This window comes from Thalia democratica, chromosome 1, assembly GCF_965202585.1.
Source record: "Thalia democratica chromosome 1, ktThaDemo2.hap1.1, whole genome shotgun sequence".
Classification (NCBI taxonomy): Eukaryota; Metazoa; Chordata; class Thaliacea; order Salpida; family Salpidae; genus Thalia; species Thalia democratica.
In genome coordinates, this window is record NC_139165.1 from 61717295 (window position 1) to 61730198 (window position 12904).

At 27.2% G+C, this 12904-nt stretch overlaps 1 protein-coding gene across 1 annotated transcript in view; it reads left to right on the forward strand.

Annotated features, from left to right (window-relative positions):
* Positions 1–12904, forward strand: part of LOC145850014 (uncharacterized) — a 50395-nt gene that overhangs the window by 11377 nt on the left and 26114 nt on the right. The window contains exons 4-9 of the mRNA XM_082955154.1: positions 3316–3421; positions 3641–3755; positions 3825–3926; positions 4734–4821; positions 6977–7104; positions 10750–10879. Coding sequence (XP_082811280.1) covers positions 3316–3421; positions 3641–3755; positions 3825–3926; positions 4734–4821; positions 6977–7104; positions 10750–10879 — 669 coding nt within the window. The remainder of the gene's footprint in view (positions 1–3315; positions 3422–3640; positions 3756–3824; positions 3927–4733; positions 4822–6976; positions 7105–10749; positions 10880–12904) is intronic.

The window sequence follows — 12904 nt, forward strand, 5'->3', positions numbered from 1 at the left end:
AAAATCTAAAAGCTTCTTTCCTTTGAAACTCAATTTTAAATTGCTATCTTCAGATAGTTGCAGCAATTCGTTTTCTGTATTTGAAGGATGATTCACTTATTCTGAAGCAACATCACACATAAAAGGATTCAAAATCCATAAATTTCTGATGTGAACATCTTCAGGAAAATAATGTTGAAACTTTATAGACAAAAGATCAAGGTGGTTGTATATTTCGTCAGAGAAATTGAATTCTATGCATTTTTCATGGGCCTCATCAAACTGGTGAAACATCGCTAAATTACCATTGCTAATCTTTTTCTTCCAAAAGTTAATTCTATTTTTAAACGCCTCAATCTTGTCTGTCATGACAAAAATGGAATTTTGCTTCCCTTGCATGCTTAAGTTCAAAGCGTTCGATTCTTCGAAAATATCAGTGAGATAAGCTAGCCTGGCCAAAAAAACATCATCTTCAAAGAACCTCACTAATTCTGAGCCTTCATCTTTAAAAAAGGTGAACACCTGCTTCTTTAATTCAACGAGACGAACCAGTGTCCGCCCGTTCGACAGCCAGCAAACTTCGTTGTGATAAAGAAGTTGCAGATGGTTAGTATCTAAACTTTCACATAGGTCTTTGAAACATCTGGCCTTTGTGTCACTTTTCTTTATAAAATTAACAGATTTAATCGACGCTGAGAGAACTTCTTATAAACAAGAAGGAAGATGTTTTGTTACCAAATTTTCTCTATGTAAAAAACCAATGTATCCATTTAGCTTCAGCTGATTTATCCTTCATTTTCCTCTTTACATCATTTTTGGACCCAGTCATAGACGTTGCACCGTCAGTACAAATGCCGACACAATTATTCCACTCTAAACCCTTGCTGAAGAAATAATTTTTGACACATTTCATTACTTCAATAGAAGTTGTTTTTGTGGGTGATTCTCCACAAAATAATATATCTTCCTTGAATCCTTCCTGCCCACAATATTTAACAAAAACGAGTAACAAGGCCTTGCTGCTTACGTCAGTGGACTCGTCTACTTGCACAGCATAAAATAGACTGGCTTTTAATTTCTCCAGTAGTTGATCCTCTGTATCACTAGCCATCTCCATGACCCTGGATTATTAATTATGAATACCCATTAAAAGTTCTACCGCTAGATACACACTAAGCAGATCAATGAATGCTATAATTATATATGTTTTCCATTTTATGTGTTCCATTTTTTAAACATGTTTTATGATGTATTTTTTTTTCTTTCAAATTTCCTTTTTTAATTTCGAAAGGCTTCGCGGAACCCCATTTCAGAAGCACTGAACTAGTCTATTTTTGCCTTCTTAGTTTGAGCCAACCATAAAAACCAATTTAATTTATATTATTAATTGCTAATATCTCAAAAGTTACTTTAATTTTTTAAACTGGAAAAAATCACTAATAGCTTCAGGTTTGCCACATGGTCAGGAAATCAGGAAAAGTCAGGAAAAATTTTAACAGATGACAAAAGTCAGGAAACTTGATAAAATTTAAAAAGAAGTCAGATTTTGTCAGTTAAAATTTACAAGTTCCTTATTTTCCAAAGCCTTCAAATGGTAAAAATTAATTAAGAATTCTTTAAGGTCAGAATAATTATCAAAATTTTCCTAGAGATTAAAAAAATATTAAATTTCCAATGCATTTATCTGGTAAAAATTAGTAAAATATGCTTTAAAAAACTGCAAAAATTTTCTATTAACATATTGAACAAGTACGTTATTGTTTTAAGATTTTTGTTGTAAATGTTCGTTATCAATTTAAGGTTTTAATTGTAAAAGTTCCTTATATGTCGTTTGGTTTATTTAGATACATTTATGCTAGGAAATGCTAAAAAATTGTGTCTTTTTTCAGACAAGCTGTGTTTATAAGGTAATAATACAAGTATTTTGCTGATAGAGCTGTTTATTGCAAATACATCAATCATACACAGATGGTTCAAGTGATGTAATGGAAATTTGATGATTGAATTCAGAAAAAAAGCTGTTGTTTTAACCTGTATTAAAATTAGATTGAAAGCTTTGTATAGTTTCAAGTGTTAGGTTATGTATTTTAAAATAAGTTTAATTAAGAGTTTTATTTAGAAAAGTCAGGAAAATTTTGGTGAAAAGTCAGGAAATTTGTCTCAGCTTGATCTGTGGCAACCATGCAGCTTGGTATTTAATTTAAAAAGATATAACTAATTAGAAAAAATAGTTTTTCCCCTGCCCTATAGCATCAATTTTGGCTTATTAATGTAGTATAAGTGTGAAGTTTATAAAATATTATTTTTATACTATAAGTATAACTAAGGAAATTTCTGTGGCTATCATGTAAATAGTTTTTAAACTATCATGTTATAGATAATTAAAGTAAATTTTAAATTAAGCAGTAAAAAATGGATATAAGTCTAATATGCACGAAGGGACACTTTTGCACGAATAGACATTTTTGCTCAAAGACACTTTTGCATGGCGTCAATTTTGCACGAGGGGTCACTTTTGAAGGGTTTGAAATATTTTAATTTTTTTTTTACATAAATTTATTATTTTTTTTTTTACTATCACTATTACCCCTAATTCTTACCCTCTATCAGTATATTTTTTCTTTTTTATTTAGGTTTTTATAACTTGATTTGCTAACTTATTTTTAAATAAAATTGTGATTTTCTTATACCTATTTTGAATAAAGATTTTTATGGGTTTTCACATAACTTTAAACTTTAATATAAAATAACATTAGAGGTAGTTTAAATTGCTCTGTACCCCCTATGGTGACATCACGCATCGTCCCTGATGTTTTTGTTATTTTGCAGATTTAAATCTCTTTTGAGCAAGCTACGTCTCTGCCCCTAACCCTTACGCATGGTTGTATTTTTTTTTAAATTATATTATCTTTTTATTTTCTCTTTTTTTTTTACTCATGCAAAATTGACCCTTCGTGCAAAAAAGACCCTACATGCAAAAGTGTCTTCGTGCAAAAATGTTTCTTTGTGTATATCCGACCCTTCGTGCAAAAGTCTCTTCGTGCATATTTGACCCGTTCCTGTAAATAATGATTAGAATAGTTAAAGGTTAGTTTTATTTGCATATTTGCTGAGTTAGCAAAAAAAACTTTTTGTTTTATTTTTGATTTTAATTAGTAAAACTTTATTTTTTGAAATATTTTTTATATGTTTGGGTAAGGTGGGTTAGGGAAAAGGGTAAAAATAAATAAAATCTTTTAAGTATGTGAGGACACAGCAAATATACAAATTAGACTGTCCTTTAAGTATAATTTCAATAAAAATGTATTAAATTTATATTTTTTTTTGAAATTACAGAACAAGAAAGATATTGCTACTGTAGTTGTTGAAATGTACTACAGAACGGCAGAATTACCAGATGTTACTAATCATTTACTTATAAACTACAGAACTAAACAATCAGGTAGTATATTAAGTTTAAATATTTTAGATTTAAATCTGTATAAAATTTTAGTTATACTTAACTTAAGACTTGGTTATATTCAATAAACATACCCGTAAGGTTATGAAAAACTTTTAAATATAATAGTATGAAAATTTTCATTAGCTGAAAAATAAATAAATAAACTAAACAATTATTTTAAATGATAGAATTTTTCATATATAAAAGCTTTGATTAAAGATACGGAAGAAGTGAGAAGTAAAATTAGTAGTAAACAAACCAGATCTAGGGAAGTTTTTAGGCACCGTTGTGAGGAAGATTATTTTCCTCTATCATTTCCTGTTTCCAAATTAAGGTTTCAAATTAATTTATTTGTACCTAAAGTTATTTAAAGTGAAGCCTTTTAAATTAACACATTTTTCAGAGGTAAATGTGTAGTTAAAAAGCATAATAGTTTGTTTGAAGTCCAAAAATTAGGAGATGATGAGTTTTTCTGTGTATGGGGATTTAATCCAGACCCAAACAGGTTGTTTTTACACTGTAAATGAGCAATTTTAAAATATGAGTTAAAAATTTAACAATTATTCTAAAGTTTAATTTATTAATAGTTTACAAATTTAAGCCCTAAAAAACAATTAAAAAATAATAATTTGTGAATTGTGATTCTTATCGATTTTATAACAACATAACTGTTCAAAAATAATGTGCTCAATGTTAAGCATTTTTTTAAATGTTTGCTGTTAAAAAAGTAGTTTAATATAGTTAGTTATGTTGTTAAAAAATCACGGAAAGCATATAAATTTTGTTATAATTAATAACTTATTCAAAACATACTAATCTTTTGTGATTCTAAATATCTATCATTCATTTAAAGCAGGGTTTCTTAAACATTTTTCAATAGGCCCCTTTTAAAGAAATTAAAAAAGCTATAGTCCCCTGAACTTTAATATCTATTGTAAGTTTCAAAACTAGTGTAGGTTGTACCTTACCCCAGTGGCCCCTTTACAGCTTATGCCTAGTTATCTTTTCTTTTATAAAGTTTAATACACATTTAGGTATATGTTCATTCACTCTCGTTTTTAGACGCCTAGAAATCTTTTGAATTTTTGTTTATTATAAAATATGCAATCCATACAGTATCTATTCAGCAACTTTATACTATTAAAAGCATTTTTTTACTTAAGTTTTGTTATATACTTAGAAGTACTTAGTAAATTGTACTTTAAAATCGCGAAAGAAAATTAGAAAACGTTGAAGAAATATCTTAAAAACCAGAGGCCACCATGTGTTTCCTATTTTTTTATTTATAAATAAAATTGCAACTGTTTTTTAGAAAACTGACTAGTAGAGACGGATCGTTAACAGATTATTGTCCTTTCAGTAGAACTTCAACTGCCACTGAAAGAGGTTGCATGCAAAAGGTTTTAGTGTTTTTTTTTATATCAAATACCAATCAATGTTATACTTTAAGTAAATAAATTTAGAGTAGTTAAAATAAAAAGTGTATTTAAAAGCTTGGTAAAGTTTTGTTTGAAATATTTACTGTTAGTGTTACTTTTTAAACTTTCTTTACGTAGAAATTATACTAGTATTTTGTTGTTATATATATGCGTCCAATAGATTCTATTTAAAATAATTGTGTTTTACTTGTAAAAAGGATGATTAAAATTTTCTTATATACACTACAATGTAATTAAAATTAATACACACAATTAATATTTTAATTAAAAAAAGTATAACAAAAGGCTAAGTTTTATGAAAAATGCCTTTGGTAAGCTGTTTTGGTAAATTTTATAGACTGGCTCAACAAATTCATACATTACTATTTATACAATATTTTTACTAAAAAGTTATATTTTATTAGTTATTGTACCTTTAAAATTCTTTTGTTACCGTTACTTTTGTAATAAAAAGCTATATGTTGTCTAAATTTGTACATTGTTGTAGCATTAGAAATGACTAAGTTATAATTAGATTATAATAGTTAGTATATACTGTGTATTTATTATATAGTATAGTTAATATATACTATTTTTTTTTGAATTTTTTGTTATTCGTTAAACAATTGTTTATAAACTTCATTATTGTTCTGATGATATACTAAACGCATCGAAAGTGCAGTAAAAAAATCGAAAACTAGTTATTTTTGTATCATAAATAAGTAAATATATATTAAAATTTAAAACACAGTTTTTTAAAATGTTGTACGAACAGTTAGTTGACAGTTATTAATTTTTTTTAACCAGTTTATCATAAACTCAAAGTTATGTTTCTTGTTGTTGTCAGCATAGGCTCCATGCCATAGAGCACTCTCTGATTTATTTTAATACTAAAACTAAACTAATTAAAACTATTTTTCTAGTTTTTGCGGCTGTTTTTTCTTGTTAAAAGTTTATCTAAAAAGTTATTAATGTGAGAAAATATATAATTCAGTTTTGTGATGGCTCTGTTGAAAATGTTTCAAAACTATTTTTGTTAAGAATTTTCTATAAAAATATTTATTTTCTCTAGTGTATCCTTTGAAATATATGAAAACAAAAGATCACCAACATGGAAGTGTTGAGAAATACTAGTCTAACCACTATTTACCTTACCCTCAGCTAATACATAGCCTTACTTATTTACCATTCGCTTAATTAGTAAAGTTTTGAAGATGGATGACAATCGAATTCCAAAGTCTATGTTGTACAGCGATTTAGTCATAACAGTATATTTTAAATACCTCTGCAAGAATGACCTATAGAGCTTTAATGTCAGCATTCATGGAAGAAGGAGCTTGCCAGTTACGAAATTCTATCTCCAAAAACTCAAAGAAAAATAAAAGTAATACACAAGTTGACAAAGAAATGATCAGAATGAATTTTATTTACTTATTACTTTTTTGAAATATCATTTTGTTGCTTCACTCTCTTTGTCTCTGTATTTAATGTAATGTTTTTAGTACATGATTGTTTTTTGATCACAAAGCGCATTAATGATAGTGACTTTAAATAATTTTTACAAATATTATAAACTGCTATCATGGTTGCCACTTTACCTGGAAAAACCTTGAAAAACCTGGAATTTGACAATTTAGGCAAAAATACCTGGAAAAACCTGGAACTTTGAACAAAAATCACTAAAAAAAACCTAGAAAAAACCTGGGATTTGAACAATTTTAACATGTTTAAAAGAAAAATTGCGATTTGACTCAAAAATCTATCAAACAAAAAAAAATTGTCATCATCAAATTTTTTTTTATTAAAAAACATATTTATAGTAGCATTACGTTATCTTTTCAATGTTTTTATGCTATTTAACACAGTTTCTTACCTTTAACTTAACTCTAAACTATAAATAGACCCAAAAGTATGTAGTTTTAAAAACCTGTAAGAAATTTGGAAAACCTGGAAAATTTTTTGAAAAAACGAGTGGCAACCCTGTGCTATATATAAATATCCTAGGTATTATTGCACAAATTTATTTAAAGTAATAGTACATTAACTCTGTATAATTTAAATTAAAGAGATACATATACTTATAACAGAAATAACTAACCTTAAACTTACTATAAAATGTTTAAATTAATTTTGATAGGCTATAATACCACCTTTGGTGCAACATTCAAGTAATAAAGAGTATAAATTCAGAAAATTTGAGGAAATTTTTTGGAATCCATATCAACTTCATGACAATGATTTACAGAACTTTATTGCTTGCGCCAGGTTTGTATAAAAGTTTTCTTTTATCTTGTTAGTTTTAACATCATTTTTTCACTTAATAACTTTATTAACCTATTAAGTAATTTGTTCGTAAATTGTGTTTAGCCAAAATATTTTTGTATAAATTCATAAAATTTCTAAATAGATTACTATAAAGTGATTTTTTTTATTGCTCGATTAAACACAGTAGCTATTTGTATACTATTACGGAAACCGATTTTATATAAGCGAAACTGGTTAAAGATTGAAAAAAATTCAGTAAAACAACAAGTTGATATTTTTATAAAAGATTTTAAATACTCATGCTAGACAGGCAAACTTGGTATTTATAGTTTTTTAGACTTGTCTAAACTGATAATTTTATCTAGTTAGACTAACTTAATTATATTATACAGTTTGTTGTTAAGTTTAGTTACAACATAACAATTAGTCAAAGAGTGTTAAAATATGTCTGTAAAAAATACCTAGTTTGTGTATTTTACCTTTTATTAATAAAAAAAAACGCTTACTTTTGTTTTTGTGGTCTCAATTTTGTCTAAAAATATCACTTAGTTTTTCAGATGTTAAACAAATAAAAAGTTTTACAATTATTGAAAGTATTTCAACTGGTTTACTATCATTTCTAACTCGCTATCATTTCTAACCCAATCATTTCTAACCCGATCACTTCTAACCCAATAATTTCTAACCCGATCACTTCTAACCCGATCACTTCTAACCCAATAATTTCTAACCCGATCACTTCTAACCCGATCACTTCTAACCCGATCACTTCTAACCCGATCACTTCTAACCCGATCACTTCTAACCCGATCATTTCTAACCCGATCATTTCTAACCCGATCACTTCTAACCCGATCACTTCTAACCCGATCATTTCTAACCTGATCACTTCTAACCCGATCACTTCTAACCCGATCACTTCTAACCCGATCACTTCTAACCCGATCACTTCTAACCCGATCATTTCTAACAAGATCATTTCTAACCCGATCATTTCTAACCCGATTTAACCCAATCATTTCTAACCCGATCATTTCTAACCCGATCATATCTAACCTGATCATTTCTAACCTGATCATATCTAACCCGATCTTTTCTAACCCGATCTAATCCGACAACTACTAACCCGATCTGTATTAATATATTTGTTTATTACTGTTTTAAAATAACGATTTGTTTTAAAAACAAATTAATCTAAACAAAGTTTTTTTAATGAAATTTTTTGAATTTTGTTCAAACTAAAACTTAACGTTCAGATAGCTTTTGTTAAAATTTAGTTTTTGATATTCATTGCTATTGGAAGTTTATTATCCTACGCTAGACCCAGGCATCAAATTCTGGGCCACTTAAACTGAATGACACTTAACAAAGAGACGCAAATTTATATACCTTAAAATCATAAACTATAGTCTTATCTAGTATTTATAGATTAACAGCAAAATAATTTAACACTTAGGATAATACTAATCGACTAATTTATGATTTGAAGAAGAAGGTTTTTAATAAATTTGGTTTTGACTCCATAATAAGCAAGTTTAACATCAATTCATTCATCGATCAGTAAGTTCCAATAAAACGAAAAACAGTTGCACACAATTAATAATAAAAACTTCTTTAAACAATTTTTTGATATCTCTTAAAATTTATTGTTTCACAGGTTTCCAAAAACACTAGAACTTAATATTATTTAGCGATAATTAGATATGAAATATGAGTATAAGTTACTTGATTAATTTATATTTTTTTGAATTTATAATAAAATAATAAAATTTGTTTGTATTGTGAAACTCTAACATGGACTTCTAGAAAATTAGAGGTGCAAAAATAAGTTTTTAGAAATTTAGAGGTGCAAAAAAACACCGAGAAAATGTCAATAGACTTCAAGCTGGCTTTACTGTATTTAATAAAAAGTAAATATGTTGCTTGTAATAATTGTCTGAAAAAATAGTTGATTAAAGTAAACAAAAAACTTGATGTAGTTTTTATAAACTTCTGCTCCTCGTTATACTTAATTTAACTATAATTAACTTATTACTCTGTTTCAAAATGTTTTTCAATACTTATTACGTTTATACTTACGTTATTTCAACTGTTCACAATAAAGTAAATTTTAAAGAAATTATTGTCTACTAAAGCAGTGCTTCTGAACCTTTTTCTAATGGCGGAACCCTTTTCCAAAGTTCAACTTTTCCGCGGAACCCCTAATTTTAATTTTACATAAAATGTTAAATTAAATAAATGTTCTTTTTTAAATTTCGAAAGGCTTCGCGGAACCCCTGAGAGGCGTCACGGAACCCTAGGGTTCCGCGGAACCCCATTTCAGAAGCACTGTACTAAAGTACTAATTTAAGTCGTAATTAAAACATTTTGTATATTTTATAGATTTAAGTAATGGTTTTAAAGAAGATTACCTTGGCAAGATTTAATTAATCTCGGACTTGTTATACAAATAAACATGTCTGTGTAGTTTTTAGTTACTTTTTTGCTCTAGGACTAAGTAGGAATTTATTAATGATGTGAAATCAATATGTTCAATCGACGTAACATACTTTTGCAGTTTGTTATACGAAATTACTGTTTTAATATCTAGGTTATACCTAAAAATCATGATTTTTCACTTAATATAACAAATATATTTAATTTCTACTAGTGTTTGTTTGAATTCCATTATTTTAATAGGCCTATGCAAGTTGTATAACAATTTGTAATAGTTATTGAAATGAAACTTAAAAATAACCTACTATAAAGCGCTAATACATTAGTCAGAAATAATACAACATTTACAACAGACTTACATTGTAGTTTTTAGACCGTAATATAACGATTTTTGTATCTGAATATTATAATTTTAAAGGTTTGCTTTTTAAAATTTGCTTATTATAAAATTATTATAGTCACGGGAATTATCATAAGATCCATCTTAAATATAGTTGTAACTGCTTACTTTAAAGTTCTACAAAGAATAGTTTCAAATATTGTAAAGTAAACGATTAAGTGAATTGTATATTTTTAACAAAAAAAGTCTGTTAAAGTAGATTGAAAGAACAAATTTGTATGAAATAATGAAAAAAAATGAAGTTATGTGTAGGATGAAATATAAAAAACAAGGTTATAAAAATAAATTAAACTTATGTTTAGGTAATACTAAAGTTAAGGTTTAAATCAACAATGTTTTTTACGTAACACATTAAAATCATAATGTTTAAAAAAATAACTAAAAAAAAATACTTTAATAATTTTATAAAGACTAGTTTGTTTTTAAAGAAATCTAGATTAAAATTAAGAAATTAGATAAACAAGTAGAATGGGTTAGAAATGATCAGGTTAGAAGTGATTGGGTTAGAAGTGATCGGGTTAGAAATGATCGGGTTAGAAATGATTGGGGTAAATTGGGTTAGAAATAATCGGGTTAGAAATGATCTTGTTAGAAATGATCGGGTTTGAAGTGATCGGGTTAGATATGATCGGGTTAGATATGATCGGGTTAGAAGTGATCGGGTTAGAAGTGATCGGGTTAGAAATGATCGGGTTAGAAATGATCGGGTTAGAAGTGAACGGGTTAGAAATGATAGCGGGTTAGAAATGATCGGCTCCCATTTCAACTATACTTTAAAACTTTCAAAAATCAATCTATTGACTTTTTAGGTGTGTTGCTTTCATGACAAACAGGAGTGAACACAACTTTCAGCAACGCGGAGTTCCGTATACTGAAAATGATCACCCGCTTGATAAGTTACACAAAAAGGATGACATTTTGATTCACGCGCTTAATATTGTAAGTTATGAAACATATTCTTATTATCAGGGTTCGTGCGCGTCAGGCTAAGTCAGGCGAAATCAGGCTAAATCAGTTTTTTTGAAAAAAGTTGAAAAACGTCAGGCTAAATCAGTTTTTTTATTTAAAAGTTTGAGAATCTCAGTTTTTCTCAGTTCAAATGCTTGAAAATTTTTCTTTAAACAATTGAGAAATCTTTTTAAGATCAAGTTAAGATGTAAACTTATTTCTAAATAAATATTTAGTTATTTGTAAAAATAAATGCTTAACACCTTTTGTTAAATCTCTAAAAACAATTTAAGAATCTTCATTATTTTGTTTTGAGTAGATTATATACTTCATAATTATAAAAATTTATAAAAAAATACAGTTTAAACATTACAGTTTAGTTCAACAACTTAGCTGTTTGTTTGAATTTGTTTACATCAGCTTTGTATTTCAGAGCTAAGTTGGTTGAACTGTTTTAATTTCTAATTAAAGGCTTTATACCAAATACTTTATAGATTAAAACTCTCAGCAGTTTATTCATATATTTTACTGTTTGTTTAAAGTTATTAGAGATATTCACAACACTAAAACTTAGCTTTAAGATATAAGTACTAAGTTTTGTGGGAGTACAAATTTTAGGTACAATTAATTTTTCTTTACAAGAACAAAGTATTACAGGTTTTTTATTGATTTAAGTGTAAGCTTTTTAAATCTGATACGACATCAACAATCACTGTATTTATTTAGAGTTTAGGGTTTATAATTATGTATCAATTTTAATTATTAGTCAAAATACTACAATAAAGATTTTTTACTTATTTTAATACTCGTGTAAGCGTTTCATTTTAAATTTTAATAAAACACAACAATGCACGTTGTTTTATTATAAATCTTCTGGTTATAATGTTTTTACTTAGAGCTTAATTAAATTGAACAATTGTGTTTAGTAATATATATTAAAATATTAAACTAGTAATAGATTAGATATAACACTTATTTTAAAACTTATCACTGAATTTGTTATCTTAAGGGCATAGGGGGTCAATCACCTTTTTCACAATTTATTCTTATTTTATTGAGTTGTACCTAAGCTATGAGTTGCTTTTTGCAGACTATTAAAGCTCAACATATTTTTGATAAAGCTGGTTGAAGTTGGAGACTACAATATTACTATTCAAGACCCCCCAATACCAAAAATGACTTCTAAAGGGGATTTTCCTTACTTTGAAAAAATGTCAGGCTAAATTGGTCTCAGTCAGGCTAAATGAAAATAAATTCGCGCACGAACCCTGTATTATATATGTATATGTTAAAAATCAATTGGTTTTAGTTTTCTTGTTTGGTGTTCATTATATTTGTATTAGCTATTAAAAAAATAGCTGTTCAAATTCTTCTTTTTGTTTTTAAGCAGTTGTGTATCATCAAAAAATATAATTTTTATACAGGGTTGCCAAAAAACCTTGAATCCTAAAAAGATTCTGGAATTTGACAATTTAGGCAAATATAATCTGGAAAAACCTGCTTTATAGTAACTTTCTAATATTTTTTTACTTTTAAGACAATTTTTTAAACTTAAGTTTAATTTTGTACTTAAAATTAGACAAAAAAAAACTTGTTTTTTTAAAACCTGGAAGAAATTCAGAAAACCTGAAATATGCAAAAAAAACTTTACCATGTTAATAACAAAATTGTTAGTTTTTAAGTTTTAGATTTTTTTGATTTGAAGTATTTAATAGTACAGTATATTTTGCGAATTTTGATACTTTGGTTTTAAGTTGTGCACTACTTACTGGAAAAGCTAAAAGTATAAATGAACTAACACCTGCTTTTAATGTTCGACAATTCGATAAATTTGAAACCTTGAAATTCTAAAATATTTTTTAAAATTCGTCAATGAATAGCCTAAACAATTTTGTAGAAAGCTCAGTTTGCAGTAGATAGTTTAAGCGCTCGATTTTGTTTAGTTAGTAAAAGGGTTATTAATTTTTAATTATCTGCGCTTGATAGAAAGCTTCCAGGTCAGTTATTATTATGTTT